General features: G+C 42.5%; 1 protein-coding gene across 4 annotated transcripts in view; it reads left to right on the top strand.

Moving 5' to 3' along the window:
* Positions 1–21,390, top strand: part of ASPH (aspartate beta-hydroxylase) — a 144,608-nt gene that overhangs the window by 82,891 nt on the left and 40,327 nt on the right. For all 4 annotated transcript variants that reach the window (XM_069957539.1, XM_069957540.1, XM_069957541.1 and 1 more), the window contains 2 exons: positions 4,822–4,857; positions 16,518–16,603. In XM_069957539.1, coding sequence (XP_069813640.1) covers positions 4,822–4,857; positions 16,518–16,603 — 122 coding nt within the window. The remainder of the gene's footprint in view (positions 1–4,821; positions 4,858–16,517; positions 16,604–21,390) is intronic.

The following is a 21,390-nucleotide window of genomic DNA, read 5'->3' on the forward strand; positions in this document are numbered from 1 at the left end:
TTGAAATAATTTTTTTTAGGTGTAAATGTTGCCAGGCTGGGCTAAAAATAAAAAAGGTTTACATATCTGCCATTATCCCCCAACACCATCATTGAACAGTACTTTGTCCTTGCTGTTTAACACTTTACACACTATGGGACTGCTCAAGAAAGCTGGAGCCTGTATTACACCATCTTAATCAGACCCATAGATTTTGAGTGAAGTTGCAATGCCCATACACAACATTGAAGATGGCTTTACTCTAATGTGCATTTAAAACTCACATTCCTGTGATCAGTGGGGTTCCAGCTCTTGGATTAGTTGAACTCTTGAAATAATGCCTTGCTGCATCCAGAAGAACAATATAGCATACACTACTGAGAACTGTCTTTCCATGAAAGGTTCTCTTTGCTAGGTGTCTTCCGAAAATGCATCAATCAGTGAATGCAATGACCAAAATTTACCTCTAATATAAAGTACAATGTGTTTTTTTTCAATAAAATCCTGAAATCTTGCAGTTTACATTCTCATCATTAAAGTGACTCTGTACCCACAATCTGACCCCCCCCCCCAAACCACTTGTACCATCAGATAGCTGCTTTTAATCCAAGATCTGTCCTGGGGTCCGTTTGGCAGGTGATGCAGTTATTGTCTTAAAAACAACTTTTAAACCTACAGCCCTGTGCCCTACCTGAGTATCTGTGCCCTAACTTTGCACCACCTCTCAGTCCCTCCTCACCACCCTCTTCATCATTAGGCATGCCACTGGAACATTTTCTCCATGCTGAACTTTTGCACAGGTGTCTTAACGATCCAGCTCATGTGCCGGGCTAAACAGGTGGGGAATAGGAGACAATCTGCCTGGAGCATTCCTAATGATGAGGAGGGACAGAGAGGGTGTGCCAGCCTAATGCATACGCAATCTAGGCCACACCGTAGGGCACGGGCTGCCAGTTTAAAAGTTTTTTTTTTTATAACAATAACTGCATCACCTGCCAAACGGGCCACAGGACAGATCTTGGATTAAAAGTAGCTATCCGAAGGTACTGTACAAGCAGTTTGGGGGGGGGGGGGGGTCAGATTATGGGTACAGAGTCTCTTTAAGCCTAAAACTAAGCGGAGACTTCCTGTTCTGTCTGTGGTGATGAGTAGGAGGGTATTGTAAAGTGACCTGTACAGAATTACAGTGAAAGGTAACACCAGCACCTTCCTTACATTCCTAGCCATGTTTAAGACTTTTTATTAGTCAGACACTGTCTGTAAGGGAAAGCTTGCCTCCAGAAGGTGGCATCAGACAGCTGCTTTGCATATCGTCCTGGGCGCAATATGAGCACCTCAGAATAGAACCTTGTGTTGATCTAAGGATCGTTAGATCAGGAACCCTCACTGGCATTTATCAGCTTGTGGAGGAGTTCTTTTACACAAGCCGATTGGGAAGGAATGTTGCTAGAAATACTCCTTCAGCCGATAATCGGCCTGTGTAAAAGGTTTAGTGATCAGCCGAGGAGTGGGAAAATGCCTGATCACATCTTTTGTCCCATGCTAAAATATATCGCTATCTGCTGCACATCTCCCTGTGTAAACGGGATGTGCGACCGACAGCAATATATTTAAATGGCTGCAAGTAGAGATGAGCGAACCTGGTTCGGGTTTGCGTCGATCCGAACCCAAACGTTTGGTATTTGATTAGCGGTGGCTGCTGAACTTGGATAAAGCTCTAAGGTTGTCTGGAAAACATGGATACAGCCAATGACTATATCCATGTTTTCCACATAGCCTTAGGGCTTTATCCAAGTTCAGCAGCGACCGCTAATCAAATGCCAAAAGTTCGGTTTCGGATCAACTCGAGCATGCTGGAGGTTCACTCATCTCTAGCTGCAAGAATGATTACAATTGATTGTGCCTTCTGAAGACACTGCAGAAGAGTGCCGATCTTTCCCTGTGTTTACCGGAAATGTGCTTGAATGGATGGTTGCAAAAGAGATATATGAATAGGTAGCCGTACTACAACCATCTGAAAGTAGGCAGTACTATTTTTATTTCAGATTCAGAGCCATACAACCATCACATGACTAAGCGTCCCCATACACCTTATACTTCTGTCGACCATACTTGAAGCCATCAGTGTAATTAGGCTGGGTTCACACTACGTATATTTGAGGCTGTATATTTGAGGCTGTATAGCAACCAAAACCAGGAGTGGATTGAAAATACAGAAAGGATCTGTTCACATAATGTTGTAAATGAGTGGATGGCCGCTATTTAATGGCAAATATTTGCTGTTATTTTAAAACAACGGCTGTTATATTGAAATAATGGCCGTTATTTACTGTTATATGGCGGCCATCCACTCAGTTTCAACATTGTGTGAGCAGATCCTTTCTGTTTTCAATCCACTCCTGGTTTTGGTTGCTATGAGGACCTGACAAGAGGACCAAATACTGCCTGAAATATACGTAGTGTGAACCCAGCCTAAAGGTGTATGGGGATCTTTAGGCTGCACATGACCCTGTTCTGTCCATAAAACAGAGTCCGTTTGCTGGCAGCATGTCACGGAATAAACTACTCCCTGTGAATGGAAGAGACTGCACAGGTCACAGAGCATACCCAAATATGCAGTCATTCATAGGAATAGGGGGTTGGTCTATTTTGTCTAGGTCTATGGGGCTGTAAACCATACCTTTTTAAATGCGGTTTTAAAAATACAAACAAAGAAAAACAGCTCAGGCAAAATGGCTTCCCGCATAATACTGTACTATTTACTAAACCTTAAGGCCAGTTTACACAGAGTAAAAGAAAACTCTGTTGCGGAATCCCGCCAGCCTCCTTGTCATACAGGCTGTCTATGGGAGGGCTTGCGCGCTTCTCCGCTCAAAGAATTGACTTATGAACTGACCTTACTCAAAAAGATTGTTATATATATATATATATATATATATATATATATATATATATATATAACAAATTATTATTATTATTTTTTTTTGTGTGTGTAATCTGTGTCTATCTGACTCTGCTTTCTGGGGGGGGACATGTTGCTTCCAGAAGTCGAGAAATCTTCAAGTAGGTGTAGCAGCCACAACATATGACACTTGCACATCTTACCTAAGCATGTGTCCAGTCTCCGAGCTCCAGGTGTATCTGGCCACTTCTCGATAATGCAAAACAAGAGTCCGTGGAATCTCGGTTGAGAGTCTCAAAACACGGGATAGCCAGATATCTCTAGCCTGTTGCCACGGGGTGCCTCCATGAGAGCACCACACCACCCTAATAAATAGCCCCTTAAGTCCCACTTGCGAGTATTGGAACATAAATAGGGAAATAATAATATAAGAATCCTACCCCACACTGACGAGGGGCAAATACCCCGAAATGGCTGTGTGTGGATGGATGCCTGCCCTGGCAAGCCCTTGTCATGATCGCAATACTCGCACCTTGAGTTAGACATTGACAAAAAAGGAGCCACCCTGGTATTTCCCTATTTATGTTCCAATACTCGCAACCAAGTGGGACTTAAGGGGCTATTTATCAGGGTGGTGTGGTGCTCTCCCCATCATGGAGGCACCCTGTGGCAACAGGCTAGAGATATCTGGCTATCCTGTGTTTTGAGACTTGCAACCAAGGCTCCACGGACTCTTGTGTTGAATATTTAAATTTTTGGGGGCATCAGTGGAGACTCTTGATTGAGTACTTCATTGGAGTTTTTTCACTGTTCTCCTTGAGTTCAGTGATTACTGTTTTTGTTGGTTCACTTCTCGATAATCACACATACCGTTGTCTTGAACAACTATTGCAGAAGAAAACTGATTGGAATAGGTGACCTCCTATGACATTGTCATTTTGAAAGGCATCAAGGTCTTCAGTGAAAGCCTTTCTGCTAATGTTTATTGATGGAGGCAATTGTATGACATGTGAAACTTCTCTTGTACTGTTCCTATACATGGGAGACCTTGGGTGTTGTACGGTTCTTTGGTCCATCTGCTGAATAAAGTCATCCAAAGCCGCTGACTGCCTCCTGATTCTTGCCCGCCCAGATGATTTTGGTGGATGTACAGTAGGGGTTGGGCCTAGCCCTATTGTCCTAGGTCAGATAAGCCACCACCAGAGCTGTTTGGTTGCCGTTTACCCTTCTCCACAGAGAAGATAAGGACATTCCAAAATTTATGTGTATGATCAAATCGGGAGAGAGCTGTCAGCCTGAGGGATGTTTTTCCAAAAGTTCCTTATAGTGTATGGCCATGTTAAAATGTGGTCAAAGTAACCAAGCTTACTATTTTAGAGGAGGTTTAAAGGGAATCTCTAAGCTCTAGATTATGCTCAGAGTTCAAGTGATGCATGCCTCATCCTTCCTCTACCCCTCCCTGCCTTTAGTTGATATGCATGGCTGGAAGATGAGCCCAATGAAGGCAGAGAGGGGTGGGGGAGGTAGGAGGCAGACATGCTGTGGCTCAGCACAGTATCTTTGAACATGATCTAGAGCTGACAGATTCCTTTTAAGCCTACTTTTGGTTATATAACTATATCTATGTACTTAGATGTGAACATCAGAGGGATAGCACGCAGCACACTAAGGAAAAGAAAATATGAATGTTTCTTATGAGCAGGTTGAATGCCTGAGGGCAACTACCAGCCCATAGGCCACATATGTTCATACAGGTCAGAGAAATAAGAGCATTTCCATAATAATATAAAGCTGAAATGTGACAAATATTTCAAACGTTCAATGAGTGAAGACTTATTACATATGTCCAGGCGTCCACAATACGTTGAAAATGAAAATATGTGATTTCTGCCCTTTAAGACTAGCTTCATAATGACTTATATATATTTTTTTCTCTGTAGGAGATGAATCATCATCACAAGAGAAAAAGGAGAAAGGTAGAGCCATTTCTTCATGAATAATGTATCTGTTTTCTCCACTAATGTTCACAAATGTGCGGAATGACAAATAACACATAATGACAGATTGCGCCATATTTCTTCACGCAGCCGAGTGATGAAGATGAGATCCGCGCTGTCTTCCAGGTGGAACAACTTTACAGTTCACTTTCCCCACAAAATTTTGCGTTTTATTCTCAGTTCCACTATTATTTGCTTTTGTAAATTGTTCTAAGCCTGTGTTCACACATCTGATATACAGGCCATATGCTGGATGTATATCACAGACTCACACTTTCATTACGATACAGTGAGCTCTGAGTAGGCTGGAGCAGCCATGAAGGATAGGAGAAGGGGGGAGCAGTTATATTAGCTGCATGATGTAGTGACCACTGCTCAGTACATTGATCATTGAAATATGGCATCCATTATTGTTCATTTAAGGGGTACCCCTGACTATACCACGTATATGGAAGAGGAGGTAGCGCCAAGGGACGTATTTACCACTAGGCACCCGTGGTCCGGTGCCTAGGGCAGCACCTTGCAGGGGGAATAACAACTTTTTTTTTTTTTTTTACTCTCCCACCTCCCTTTCAGACTTGCCAGTAAATCTGGTGTCTTTTTAAAGGGAAGAAGGGGAGGGGGGGATTTGTTGGGGTATGGTGGTATTGGTCAGGTCTGGTATGGCAGTGTTATCCAGTCACAGTATGGCGGTATTGGTCAGGTCTGGTGTGGCAGTGTTATCCAGTCACAGTATGGCGGTTTTGGTCAGGTCTGGTGTGGCAGTGTTATCCAGTCACAGTATGGTGGTACTGGTCAGGTCTGGTGTGGCAGTGTTATCCAGTCACAGTATGGTGGTACTGGTCAGGTCTGGTGTGGCAGTGTTATCCAGTCACAGTATGGTGGTATTGGTCAGGTCTGGTGTGGCAGTGTTATCCAGTCACAGTATGGCGGTATTGGTCAGGTCTGGTATGGTAGTGTTATCCAGTCACAGTATGGCGGTATTGGTCAGGTCTGGTGTGGCAGTGTTATCCAGTCACAGTATGGCGGTTTTGGTCAGGTCTGGTGTGGCAGTGTTATCCAGTCACAGTATGGTGGTATTGTTCAGGTGTGGTGTGGCTGTGTTATCCAGTCACAGTATGGTGGTATTGTTCAGGTGTGGTGTGGCGATGTTAAATGTGACGCCTGGAGCTATTACCTACCAATCTACCAATCCTGTGGTGAGAATCCCTTCAGACAATCTGCAGATGACTCTAATCATTCATTCAATATGGAAATTTGTTTATGTTTTAAGCAGTGAAAAAACATGAAAAAATGATTCTCCATGTAGAGAAATGCATGTGGTCAAAACCCACGCTTCTATTTCTTCCCCAGTAGTCATGTGCTGTTACCAGGATTATTGGCCATACGCCTATTGGTTACCTCATGAGGGTCTGGTTTCGGCTGCATGTGGTGACGTACAGTAAATGTGGGAAAGCGGCCTAAGACTGATCAGATATCAATATAATATCAGAAACTAGAAAGTCATGATGATGCTAATTGGTGAATGAAGATGGGGCGTCTGCAGGGTTAGTACCTAGGGCAGCAGCAGCTTATAATATGGCCCTGGTAGCACTCTATGGTTTTCTGCTGGATACAATCTACCTCTTTATTGTTTAATGGAATTTTGTTATTGGAAAAACGAATAGAAAAAAACCTATAGGATCCTCGTTGTAATGTATTTCGGAATTATCGCACCTGTACCGTTGGCTGTTTAAAGCTTATGTCATATGCCAGCTGCAATGTTCTCTGGCTTGATTTGGAGAGGAGCTGCTTAACTGGAGGCCCTTGGTCTGGGATGCTCCCAATGTTCACAGTCACTGAGAATATGATGAAATAGAAAAAAAGGAGTCTTGATCTCATGTCACGGGCGGCATTGCTCCACCTATGTATGCGCCTCAGAGATTTGTGTGGAGCAGTATCGTGATATGAGATCCAGCCTCCTCTTTTTCTGTTTCATTGTACTCTGGGCATGATTGGCGACAGGCACCAATAATATCAGAGGAAGCACATTGCTGGGTGCATCCTGTATATTCTCTTTAATTTTTCTCAAAAAAATCTCTTTTATAGTTCTCATTGTACAAGGGACTAAAACAGTGAGTTTTATCCCTGAAAATTTAGTCCTACATTGGTGGGAACAATGGGGAAAGCTTAGGATTATTTGAAGCCTAAATAGAAAAGTCAATCGGCGCTGACTGGTGAAGGATGGCAGATGGTTCTGAGCAGGTAAAGTTAAGGAGTTTATTCAGAGTACCAAAACCACACATTTCAGGGGCCAGACCCCTTTCTCAAGTGTAGGAGACAAGATCAGGTAGGAACTGCCCACATTGCAGACAAAATAACTGTAAGTAAAAGATAAACTAGCTAAAAAAAAGCAATTTTATCCACTAGCTATTTTAGCTTATTGTTCTTATGTCTGTAATGTGGGCAGCAGGGCCTTACTTACCACTACGCACCCGTGGTCCGGTGCCTAGGGCAGCACCTTGCAGGGGGTAGGAAATAACTTTTTTTTGTTGTTTTTTATTTTCCTTCAGACAATATGCTCTAATCATTGATTGTATGTGGAAATTTGTTTATGTTTTAAGCCGTTAAAAACCATGAAAAACGTGATTCAGACAATGTTTCTACGTGTAGAGAAATGCATGTGGCCGAGACCAAGCTTCCCAAGATGGGGGGTCTTCAGGCTTAGGGCAGCAGCAGCTGTTAATATGGCCCTGGCGGGCAGTACTTTCCTTTTGAGCTTTAACCACATACCCAGCTATTTAAACTGGTGGTGTTTGTAAACTGATCTTATGTCTCCTAAACTTGTGAAAGGGTTTTGGCACCCCAAATATCATCGTTATGAGACTTTACCTGCTCGGAATTGTCTCACATCCTTTACCTGTCAGGGCTGATTGATGTTCCATTTAACACCGATCATCTCTGCATCTAGCCGAGATTCACTAGCGCTGGACCTCGGCTGTTTCCTGGGAACATGGCAGCTCAGGCTTCTTCAATGACTCTGCATATAGGTAGTGTGCACTTAGGGTCCTATTACACACAGCGATTTTTAACGGCTAACGATAAACGATCGCAAACGAGATTGTTTATCGTTAACCTGAAATTGTTCACCATATTACACAGAACGATGGTTGTTAGTTACAATCGTTATTACGATCGTTATTGCGATCGTTACTATGATCGTTTACTCTTTCTGATCCCATATAATCTAAAATAGTACTAAGACCTTATGTGCAATAAATTTCTAATACAATAGATGAAATCACAAAATGTGTATAAATTGTGTATAAATTGTACCTTTATTGATTAAAATATAGCAGTAAAAAATGTCAGAAATCCACACATGGAAGACGGCAACCCAGGTATAGCATATTAGGGTCACCTCATGATAAAGTATGCACATACGCTGTAAACCACTATTAAATAAGTCTAACAGTACTTAGATGGACTAGGGAACATAGTATATGGCTATCTGCTGAACTATAACCCAATATCCCATCATTAGTAAAGTGACTAGTGCAAACAAGGAAGCAAAGTGCATAACATACCCATGGACAGTACACTGCTCTCCGGGATGCCGCCAAACCTCGACGATGGTCGTTAGTTACAATCGTTACTAAGATCGTTATTGCGATGGTTACTATGATCGTTTACTCCTTCTAATCTCAGCAATACAATGAACAATGTGCGATTACACAGAAAAATCCAGAACTTGAACGAACGAATGTGGAATTACAGTGAACAATTAACGATAATTTTAGGTTCAGATCTAAATCAACGATCGTCATATGAACGATTTTTCGATCGGCGCCTGCAATTACCCAGAACGATTCTCATTTAAATTAGAACGACATAACGATTTTTTGCATGATAATCAGCCCGTGTAATAGGGCCCTAAGTATAACACTACCAGGTGAGTGAATCCATCACTCCGTTCTGCTCTATTACCACTATGATTTTCCGCTATGGCACCTATCTTACATTATAACTTTGGTGGAAACATCTTTAAAACTGTCCTAAAGGTTATTCGCTGATACAAGGCCAAAAATACCGCAAGGATACTTGCCAGGCCTCTAAGGTATTCATTATCTGTGACTACCTTTGATGATGTAGTTGTATCTTGGGTCATATTGCACTTCTTTATGTTTACTGGGTTCATCACAATTAGTAAACAGCACAGCAGATCTCTTGTTGTGCAGGAGTAAAGTAGTGTCATAGCAGATATATCATCATTGATGGGTAATATGTTCTTAAAGTGTCCAGTAGGTGGCCCCAGGATTCAAGTTTTCTGTGAATGTTTTCCTTATGGTAAAATTTCCGGTGCTTCTTAACTACAGTGGATGATCTGCATTCTATTCCTTCCGCCTACATCTTTTGAATATGCATTAGAAATAAATGTATGGATTTTATGCACTTCTGTATATCTGCCATCCACAATTAGGAAAGTGTGTCTGCTTTCTTTTTTTTTTTCAAATGCATCTTAAAGGGTTTTTAAAATGGGACCATGGCAAAAAAAAAAAAAAAAAATATATATATATATATATATATATATATATATATATATATATATACTGTGTGTGTGTGTGTATGTGTATATATATATATATATATATATATATATATATATATATATATATATATATATATATATACTCACCGGCCACTTTATTAGGTACACCTGTCCAACTGCACTTTACCACTTAATTTCTAATCAGCCAATCACATGGCGGCAACACAGTGCATTTAGGCATGTAGACATGGTCAAGACAATCTCCTGCAGTTCAAACCGAGCATCAGTATGGGGAAGAAAGGTGATTTGAGTGCCTTTGAACGGGGCATGGTTGTTGGTGCCAGAAGGGCTGGTCTGAGTATTTCAGGAACTGCTGATCTACTGGGATTTTCACGCACAACCATCTCTAGGGTTTACAGAGAATGGTCCGAAAAAGAAAAAACATCCAGTGAGCGGCAGTTCTGTGGGCGGAAATGCCTTGTTGATGCCAGAGGTCAGAGGAGAATGGGCAGACTGGTTCGAGCTGATAGAAAGGCAACAGTGACTCAAATAGCCAACCGTTACAACCAAGGTAGGCAGAAGAGCATCTCTGAACGCACAGTACGGCCAACTTTGAGGCAGATGGGCTACAGCAGCAGAAGACCACACCGGGTGCCACTCCTTTCACCTAAGAACAGGTAACTGAGGCTAAAATTTGCACAAGCTCATCGAAATTGGACAGTAGAAGATTGGAAAAACGTTGCCTGGTCTGATGAGTCTCGATTTCTGCTTGAACATGACAATGAGTTCACTGTACTCAAATGGCCTCCACAGTCACCAGATCTCAATCCAATAGAGCATCTTTGGGATGTGGTGGAACAGGAGATTTGCATCATGGATGTGCAGCCGACAAATCTGCGGCAACTTTGTGATGCCATCATGTCAATATGGACCAAAATCTCTGAGGAATGCTTCCAGCACCTTGTTGAATCTATGCCATGAAGAATTGAGGCAGTTCTGAAGGTAAAAGGGGGTCCAACCCGTTACTAGCATGGTGTACCTAATAAAGTGGCCGGTGAGTGTATATATATATATATATATATATATATATTACACAGGGCCCGCTCCAGGTTTTTGTGGGCCCTTGGACGAGAAAGCCTCAACGGGCCCCTTTGTATAGCACACCTCGGGGAACACCTAACAAATAAAGTTTGACAAAATACCAAAAAAAAAACATAATTCAGTAACTCACAGGTGACATCTTCTTTGATCTGAGGTGATCGCTCTCCGTTTCCTCTCCATCTGGCCCAGACCTCCATGATGATTTCTTCCAGCTACAATTCATCTGTTCAGGACCCGTCAGTCAAACATCTTAGGCTCCACACATCTCCAGCAACTTCCTTCCCTTTTTCCCACCCATAGGCTCCTATACAGTAGTAACTCCACTGTTTGGTGTCATGTACAGTAAAGTAAGGAGGTTTGTGGGTCCTGTGCTGTGCCCCCCATATAGTAATAATAATGTCCCCATGCTGTGCCCTCCATATAGTAATAATGTCCCCATGCTGTGCCCTCCATGTAGTAATAATGCCCCCTGCTCTACCCCATTGTAATGTCCCCTGCCCCCATAGTAATGCCCCTGCTCTCCCTCAGCACAAGAAAATAAAAAAATAAAATCATACTTACTAATCGGGGCGGGGGACGGGTCCTCTTCTCCCTTGTGTGCGCCTTGTGGATCCACCAGCAGGCGCTCTGCGCCTGTTGGTGAGAGCGCATCCATGCTAGAATGGACTAGAATGGAGTTGCTAGAAGAAGGTCGTCCCCCTGGAGTCTGTATTCTAGCTTGTTCACCATAGAGCAGGCTAGAATGGAGTTACAATCAGGAGGCATTACATGAGGTATACCAGGGGGAACTACAACTCCCAGCGTGTCCAGCCTGTTATTATGGGAGATCAGAGGACATTACAGGAGGAGATATAATAGGACTCTAACTCCCAGCGTGTCCAGCCTGTTATTATGGGAGATCAGAGGACATCATAGGAGGAGATATAAGAGGAGGACTACAACTCTCAGCATATCCAGTCTGTTAATATGGGAGATCAGAGGACATTACAGGAGGAGATATATTAGGACTACAACTCCCAGCATGGACAGCCTGTGATTATGGGAGATCATAGGACATCATAGGAGGAGATATAATAGGACTAAAACTCCCAGCATATCCAGCCTGTTATTATGGGAGATCAGAGGACATCACAGGAGGAAATTTAAGAGGAGTACTACAACTCCGAGCATGGACAGCCTGTTATTATGGGAGATCAGAGGACATTACAGGAGGAGATATAAGAGTAGGACTAAAACTCACAGCATACAGAGGGGAGGTATAAGTGAGCCCCGCCTCCTCATGTCACATGACAATGATCACAGGTCCTTCATCCACCTGCATCCTCTCCCATTATCAGCCCCGCCCCCTTATGACGTCACCACAGGTCCTTCCCCAGTGCAGCAAACACGGCAGGTCCTTCCCCAGCCCTCCCCCGGACTTGGGGTCGGCAGCATCGGGGTCGGTGATGCGGCGGGCGTCTGGCTCACTGCTCGGGCAAGTGTCGTGGGCCCCGGCACTTGCCCGAGTATGCCGGGTGTTGACGCCGGCCCTATATATATATATATATATATATATATATATATATACATACACACTGGCTTCCGCGGTCTCTATCTCTACCTGCATGTATGGCGTGACACTCATACGTACAGGTTTTCAGTGGCTGAATTACATTCAGTCCCGGTTATAAGATATTTGCAGTATATTATATTACAGGTCTGTCAGTTCTTTAACCCTGATGCTCACACTTTTGCTGACGCTAGTTGAAGAAATGAAGGGTAGGGGAGTTTGATTTGTAAAAATATCTTATTAAAACAAACTGATTTCTTCTTTTGGTTTATGCACCAGTCAGGGCCGGACTGGGACTTGAAATCAGCCCTGGCACTCAAACCTCAGCAGCCCACATACCATATCATCCCCAATATATTATAGATAGCAGTGTGCTATACATGCTGGAGCGAATTCTGCTTTATTTCGCCATGTTCCTAACTACTTACTTAAATATGTGAACCCCATGATCAACGCATAAAAATAAAGATAAAACATAATGTAGTGTGGATTTGATGTAGCATATTTATGTATTTTAGCAGCATCAAATCTGCAATGGATGTATGAACATGCCATTAAAGAAAGGAATCTGTGAGGTCCATACCAGGTACAGAGCTGTAGAAAGGTGCGGGGGAGATACAGTATAAGTGACAGGACCTTTAGCCAGTGTAAACTTTTATAATTCTCCATTTCATTACTAGCAAAAGTGTCACAGAGGTGGAGCCTAGCCACAGCAGCACCTCTAACTGACATACATGGCCGGGCTGTGGCTGTCACTGTGACACTTCAGCTGGTGCAATTACATCTACTCACAGGAGGTGTCTTCTCTGCATGAATTGCAAGTGATGTTTTTGCTGAAGTTGGTTGCTTTTTCTTGCTCGGCCATCATGAAGACTTCTCCGGCCGTGACGCCTCTCAGCAGGATCTACCGAACAAACATTTTAGGTTCCTCACTCCAGCATTATCCACATCTATATACAAACTCCCCAAGAGTATTGCTTTACACAGTAACCTTGCTCCCTCTGTACCCCTATATAAGCAGTTAGGCCCAGTTTGTGCCTCCAAATAGTAGTCCTCACTTTGTAACACCCCCATATAAAATTACCCCCCCACACACTTTGTAACATCCCCATATAAAATACCCCCCCCCCCTTTGTAACATCTCCATAAAGAATAGGCCCCTCTTTTGTAATCCCATATACAATGGCCTACCCCCCATATAGAATAGCCTGCCCCATCATATAGAATAGCCTGCCCCACCATATAGAATAGCCTGCCCCACCATGTAGGATAGCCTGCCCCACCATGTAGGATAGCCTGCCCCACCATATAGAATAGCCTGCCCCCCATATAGAATAGCCTGCCCCACCATATAGAATAGCCCGCACCCCTTTGTAACATAACCATGTAGAATAGGCAGCCCCTGCAATGCAGCCCCCATGTGGAAAAAAAAAACAAGCATATTCACCTGCCACATCGCTCCCCAGCAGCAGTGTCTTTTTTCTTGCTTCCTGCTGTTCCAGCTCCCGGTGGCGTCTTCAGCTCAGCCCTCCAAGATTCTCTGCGGCGCTTCCCGGAAGTGACGTCAGCCGTCAGGGGTGGGCTGAAGCAGACGGGCAGCGCGGCCCCTAAGATGAATGGTCACACTTTAGACAAGTTGTATGTTATCAATCCCCAACCATAAGCAAATGCTGAAGTCCTTGGACTCCAGTGCTGACTCAAGCAGTGAAATTGCAAAAAAAAAAGGATCATCTGCCACGGTCTACTCATAAAATCCAAGATTTATCTAGCCGCCTTATAGTATGAATGTCATTTGTTTCCTACAGACTTCCCTCAATGTTTGGTTCCTTATTCTATAAATCTTTATTAACTGCTTGGATCTTCTGTGTGGATTGTGCCAGACCATCCTCCTTTTTTGCTGTATCCACTTTCCAACCATATGATATACTTGGCATGGCTAGAGATATCATTACACTGCAGAGGAACTTAAGCTTTGTCCTTTTAGCTTTTGCTATTTTATTTGACTCTTACGTAATGTATAATGACAACTTGCTCAACTCCTCACGCAAGCTGTGTATTGTTTGTGCCCTGATGAATGGGTGGTTCCATCTCCTGGTGCATTGTGTTCCCGTGCCGGATGAGGTTTACCATCCCAGCCATTACCCTCTAAACACTTAATTACACCTCGCTAATGAGCTATTTACATAATTCTAGATAAATGTTGAATTAGTAGGAATCAAGAAATTAACATGCGCCGGTTTAATCCATTGCTGAAGGAAAATCAATATTTAATTACGTGAAATTATCAGTTTTTTCACGTATTTTCTAATTAGGTCTCAGATAATAAATCAGATTAAAAAGAGTGTTATTCTGTTTTTTTAGGAGTTCAATTGGCTTAATGAGCCAAAATGGTAATTAAGCAGTTACAAGAGGAACGGCCTGTCTCAAACTTATTCTGTGCTACAAGTGGCTGTAACATTCTCCGTTTGGTAGCAGAATAAAGCTGGCCATACACATTGTTTTAAAATCAGTTGAATCCACCAGTCTTGAGAGGATTGGTCGACCATCCAGTGTGTATGAAGGCTTTACTACTCTCCAATGACTATAGATGTCGGGGGACAACAGGGTCGGGGATGTTGTATTTCAGTTTTGTGATGCTTTTGTTCTTGGAGAGACAAGCTGCTGCTAGAGATCACTGGATCACCCCCTAGCATTGGACCAGTGCTTTTTCTCCAGCATTGCATAAAAGAAAGCAGTAGGCGCTGCCTTGTGATTGGCCAAAAAAGTAAGGGAAAGAAGGTCCCTTTTTGAGTACTGCTGACATACAGGCCAGCTCTGGTCCTCTCCCTCTACATAGGAGAATCAGTGCACCATGAAGGAGACATTGATGGGCTCAGTATCCACAGTGAGAGTCCAAAAATCACCTTGTTACTAGTGTTGAGTGAAGTGTTCAGCGGTATCCATGTTTTTCATGCCTTCTATTTATACACTAAATTGATCACTATTGTTTGAGTTTACAACAAAAGAGGATTGGGTATCTTCAATAGGGATGAGTACGCTCAAGTCCAATCGTTCACCATATGAATACCAGAGACTAAAGAAGTTAGATGCAGCCCTATGGAGTCCTGAAACACATGGATACAGCCATAGGCCATAGACTGTATCCATGTTCTTCACCCACCAGTATTGAAACATTGAATGATCAGAATCGAGTTGCGCTCATCTTTAGCCTTTAATAATAAACTGGTTTTTAGCACACAGTGCATATCTGTTGCATCGAAGGCTAACTAGATATATGATGTTGGGAAAGTTATTCCTTTTAAAGAAAGCAGTTTATTATTTTGCCCCTTTATAACGCACTGTTATGGTGGCATCTTGAGTATGCAGTCCAGTTTTGGGCACCAGTCCAAAAAATGCTCATCAGAGCTGTAGAGAGTTCACAGAAGGACAAATCGGTGAATGGGAGGTATGGAAGATCTCAGATATGAAGACAGCCTGTCAAAGCTAAATGCGTTCACCCTCAAGGAGAGACGGCTAAGGCCGGGGGGGGGGGGGGGGAGATTTTCTAATATACATATGTAAATAACTACTATTAATACCAGTGTGATAGGTTGGAATGATATTTCCTCAGACGTTTTTGTAATCGTTACTTTGGTATCTGAACTGTAAAGTTATGGCTCTTGCACCACCTTTATTTGGTAATGGTTGGATGTGTGATAGATTACCTTTTACCAATATTTCCTTTTTATGTCTACCAATCTGTTCTGATTTCTTAATATACAGTATTATTGTATTTATTTCTAATACAGAGCTTTAGATTCCCTGCCTAGACCTAGTAAAAGTAAAAGCCAACTTTAGATCTGCTTGCAGCCATGGCTGGGGAAGCTTAGGAGCTTAATATACATTTTTTTTTAGATTTAGGTTAATGTATAGGCAGTATACAGTTAGCTCCTTACCTCCCTCTAGTGGTCATCTGCGAGCAGACAGAATTGTATATTTAAAAAAACAAAAACAATTTTTGACATCACACAGACTAGTCGAAGTTTTGATCAGTCGTGGTCTCCTTTTTAAGACTTCCCTTGCTTTATAGATCGGGAGAAGTGTGCACTTCCAACTCCAGCTCACTGGTTGTTCCAATTCATTGCAGGAGACGTGCTCAATAGGCTTATAATGGAGCCCATTTCCTGCAATGAGATGGATTTTTGCGCCGAGCCAGGAAGTGAAGCGTGCTGCTGTGCCGTTTTCCCAGCTAGAGATTGGTGATGGTCTCAGCAAATGATTGAAATATATATGTGTTTGTGTAATGTCAATAGGTTTTTTATTTAAATGACAGTAATGCTTTCACTCTGTCAGGTTGGGAGAGGATTTATAGCTGTGTATTGGATGAGCTCTGACCCCAATTAAGATACAGTAAGAAATGAATCAGAATGGAATTGTATATTGAGCCTGAAATAATGCTTATATTGGACAATTCTCTTGTAGCAAAGAAAAAGAAGCCCAAGCTGTTCAACAAATTTGATAAAACAATAAAGGCCGAACTTGATGCTGCTGAGAAGCTACGGAAAAAGGCAAGTCTTATACCTTTCCAGCATTGTTTTGGGGCTCTACATTGCCCAGGTTGTAGTATATGGGAATGTCTATCTGATATATTATCCTGAGAATTACACAGAATAGCTCTTATCCCTTCACATTTAGTACTGCTCTGATGAACACGTCAGCCCTTCGGGGGTTGGCAGCACTTGTCATTTATTCAGGTGATAATCCTCCAGGTGTGGTATGTCATCCAAGAATATATAAGAAAAGAATAAATATTCTCATCCCACAATTTAACTTGTACACTAATCTCTACATTCTCCAGTTCTTCTGCGCTTTTCTCCTTGGTATAAAGTGACCAGTCCTTCAGCGATGCCCACCCCTCCAGTGTTTTTCATGACATTTCCTACAAGTGCTGGCATTGTCTGCAGACTTAGGGTGCGTTCAGACGTCCGCTGCGGATCCCTGCCCTGTACACTTATTGGCAGACAAACTCGCAGCGGGATAAACATCCCGCTGTGATTATGTCAGCAGCCCGCCCCATTAACCTCCCCCCCCCCCCGCCGCCGGAGCATATACTTCACCTGCTCCCCGCTCTGGCTTGCTTTGGGGGTTCCCAGTGTCTCCACGTCCTGCTCAGCCAATAAGTGCGCTGCGGAACGTATACATCACCTTCTCCACACTCCGGCTTGCACTCCGAAGCAAGCCAGAGCGTGGAGAAGGTGATGTATACGCTCCGGCAGGGGGGGACTAAAGGGGTGGGCTGCGGACATACAGTGGTAGTTTGTCTGCCCATAAGTGTATAGGGCAGGGATCCGCTGCGGATCCGTTACGTGTGAGCGCAGCCTTAAGCCTTTTTCACACATCCTGTCATTTACGGATCCGTATTTCCATATTCGAGTTAGTGCGCATTGTTGTCTATTGGGCTATTTACAGATCAGTAGATTAGAAGACCTTGGCCAAAATATTACTACACCATGTAGTTTTCAGCTATCAGGTACAAGTTCCAATTTTGGTAAATTTAGGAGGGGATAAGTGGGGGTCCCAGACTATTTTTCTTTATCCAGTAGATAAGGAATAACTTTTTTGATTTGGAAATTTGTCTTGTGGGCATGCATCCTGGAGATTGAACTTTTGTTGTTGCATTTTATAAGCAGAGAACCCCTTTAAAAGGAATAAGGCTGGGTTCACACTATGTTTTTGCAATCCGTTTTTTTGCAAAAAAACGGGTGAAAAAAAGATGGAAAAAAACGGTTGCATGTGTGTGCATCCGTTTTGATCCGTTTTCCATTGAATTCCATAATTTAAAAAAACTGATCCTTTTTTTGACGGATATAAAAATTAGGTCGACTACGTTTTTGTGTATGTTAAAAAAAAAACGGATCCGTTTTGATCTTTTTTTTTATAATAGAATTCAATGGAAAAAACGGATCAAAACGAATGCACGCACATGCATCAGGTTTTGTTTGCAAAAAACGGATGAAAAAAAAACAGATTGCAAAAACGTAGTGTGAACCCAGCCTAATATGTCATGTAGCAACATCATTTTATTATCATAGTGATAGAGACATATATTGCATAACAAAATATCTTGGATTTCCCCTGATGTTGCTTCTGTATGTAGAGATCTGCTAGGGCTAAGCGCCAATGTGGCGCTGGGTTAGTGGTCAGGTGATTTCCCTTATATTGCATCACTAAAAGTGCTGACGCTACAGAGGACATTATTTCATTTGTTCCAGGGACATTTGTTACCCGCGTGAAATGTTGACAGGTTGTACATGCTATAAATATATACAGGAGGCGGATATATTCCTGAATAATTCTGGAATACATTGAGGTAAACAAAGGCATTACTCCAGCTTCCCTCTTCTGGGATCTTGGATTAAGTGATCACTTTACATCGCACACAGTGTAATCCTATTTGACCATATCTCCCAGTCATAACCAGCCGACATAAGTGAAAATAAAGCTGCATTCGTTTTCCCTTCATGGAGGCCTTTGCTCCGGGCTGAATTTAGCAGCAGTATATCAGCTGAATGTGTCATTCTCCAAGCAACAGCTGTGCCGGTTAATAACAGTGCAGTGAGCGAGCTATCTTGTCATAGTTATTGCATTTCTCATTTCTATGGTGCTCACTCTCATATACGAGTGATAGATCAGCTTCTCGCTTTGCATATCATCAGTTCTGGCAATAATGTTCTTTTTACGCATCATTCTGTCATTGGGTAAGAATAGCGTATTCTTTGCTTAAAGTGTACCTGTCATTTCAAAAGATTTTTTAAAACCTGCCTGGTTTTCTTAGATTAACCCTTCAGAGTGGTGATGAGGCGATTGCAGTGCTCTCACTGCTGTTATTGAGCCAATGAGAATTGCTTGTCCAGTCACTGAACAGCACAAGACCTATTCCTCTTTACTATGACATAGTGATGGTGAAAGTGCACTGAATTTTAACAGTTTTAACAGTAAACTACTATAGAAAGCATGTGGGGGAGAAGAGGGTTACTGATGCACTTGGTAGGTGCATCAGTGAAGATGAGCCCAACTTAAATATGCTTGAGTCCGATCATTCAGCATTTAAATACTGGTGGCTAAATAAGTTGGATGCAGCCCTGAGGCTGCCTGGAATACAAGGATATAGCCACAGGCCTTAAAAAGTAGTCTGCTCAAACATAACTTTTGATATGTTGCTGCCTATGGTGAGACTAACAACTCCTTCCATACTTGTTATTATCTATTCAGTCTACTTCCCCTAATTCTCAGCTGCTGCTTTCTGCTGAAGACACAAAAATCTGTGTGTAATCTTTTCTCTCTGCCCCCCCCCCCCTTGTAATATGGCTGATAAACAAGTCCCTGACTGTCTTTATCTGCAACACTGTAGCTTCTTTGTAATGCTGGGAGGTTTCTAATGAACTCACTGTGATTAACCCTCCCAGCACTACATGCTGAACGATCAGACTCGAGCATGCTCAAGTAGCGCTTATCTCTAGTGCTTTGTGACCAGACATGAAAGATACAACAGCACAGCAAGGAAAGATTTATACTAAGCACTGAGCTGCTTCTGATCACAATCCCATAGACTGAAAGGAGAGGGTGGAAAATTTAAATACCGGAGGCAGCACAGTGTACATACAGTGGCAGCACAAGGAAGGGGTTACATTTATAGATACTCTGGCAAAACAATTTAAATCAACTGGTGTCAGAAAGACATATATAAATTTGTAATTTACTTTTACTATTTAAAAATCTCAAGTCTTCCAGTACTTATCAGCTACTGTATGTCCTGCAGGAAGTGGTGTATTCTTTCCATTATGACACAGTGTTCTCTGCTGCCATCTCTGTGCTTGACAGGAACTGTCCAAATCAGTGGCAAATCCCCATAAAAAAACCCTCTCCTGCTCTGGACAGTACCTGTCACGGACAGAGGTGGCAGCAGAGAGCACTGTGTCGGAGTGGAATAATACACCACTTCCTGAAGGACACGCAGCTGATAAGTACGTGAAGACTTGAGATTTTTAAATAGAAGTAATGTACAAATCTACACAAGTTTTTGCCACTAGCTGATGTGAAGGAAAAAAACATTTTGCTGGAGTACCTCTTTAAGCCCTTCACATCAGCAACACGTACATATGCGTTCCTGCTGCACATACCTCATGCAGCAGGAACGTGTATGTACGTTTCTGACTGTGAGGGGCCTTTGATGTATGAGGGACCGCTGCAGTGAGAGCAGTCCTGCACACATCAGTGTCCAGGGAGCCGAGGATAATGACAGGCAGCTGCAATCCCGCAGCTGCCTGTCATTAACCCCTTAAACTCTGTGATCTATCGCAATCGCGCCATTTAAGGTACTCAGTGACAGGATAAGCCCATGACACTGACTGATCGGGACCCCCGCAGCCATATTGCTTGTACCGATGGGCAGGGGTAAGACACTTACCTCCGTCCTGTCGGGTCGGCCATCTATGTATAGAGTCTGCTCTCAGGCAGGCTCTATGCACAGATCGCCGATAACACTGATCTATGCTATGCTATGGCATAGCATAGATCAGTATATGCAATCTAACGATTCCATGTTTTAAAGTGAATAAAAGTGTTTAAAAAAAAAAGGGTCATAAAAAAGAAGTTTAAAAAAAAAAAAACCTTATAACCCCCCCCCTCCCAATAAAAGTTTAATACACTTCCTTTCCTATAATACTCAGATAATATGCAAAGTGATCAAAAGTTTATTTATTTATGTTGAAAGACAAACAACAGCAACGATTAGCAGACATCGTTCATGTGGGCTGATCGTTGCCTTCTATTAGACGGGACGATTATCTGCCGAATATGGCCGATAATCGTTCTGTGTAATAGGTTAAGTAACATAGTTTGTAGGGATGAAAATAAAACACAAACCCATCCAGTTCACCCTATTATCCTGTAATGTTGCACCAAAAGGAGACATTTTTCTTAGGGAGATAATTCCTTCCCAATTCCAAATTTAGAACCATGATTTATAATGTTGCTGCACCCAAGAAATCCATCCTGCACCCCTTCTAACCTCTTTTGTTGAATTCACCATGACAACTTCCTTTAGGTGACCCCCCCATGATCTTATTATTTCTGCAGCTGCCTGACACTGCTTGCTGTAGTTACATTAACTGTCTAATAACATTTTCCCAATTATTCTCCATTTAGTTTGTACTAGCATTTTTCCTTCCCGTGTGTGTAACCTTACATTTATCAGTGATGAATTCTGCCGCTGCCTCCACCTGGTTCATTTGTAACAATGCACTGCCAATGTCTTCTATTGTATCAACCACTGTACAGTATAGTATCAGGTGCA

The sequence above is a fragment of the Dendropsophus ebraccatus genome, chromosome 2 (assembly GCF_027789765.1).
Source record: "Dendropsophus ebraccatus isolate aDenEbr1 chromosome 2, aDenEbr1.pat, whole genome shotgun sequence".
NCBI classification, from domain to species: Eukaryota; Metazoa; Chordata; class Amphibia; order Anura; family Hylidae; genus Dendropsophus; species Dendropsophus ebraccatus.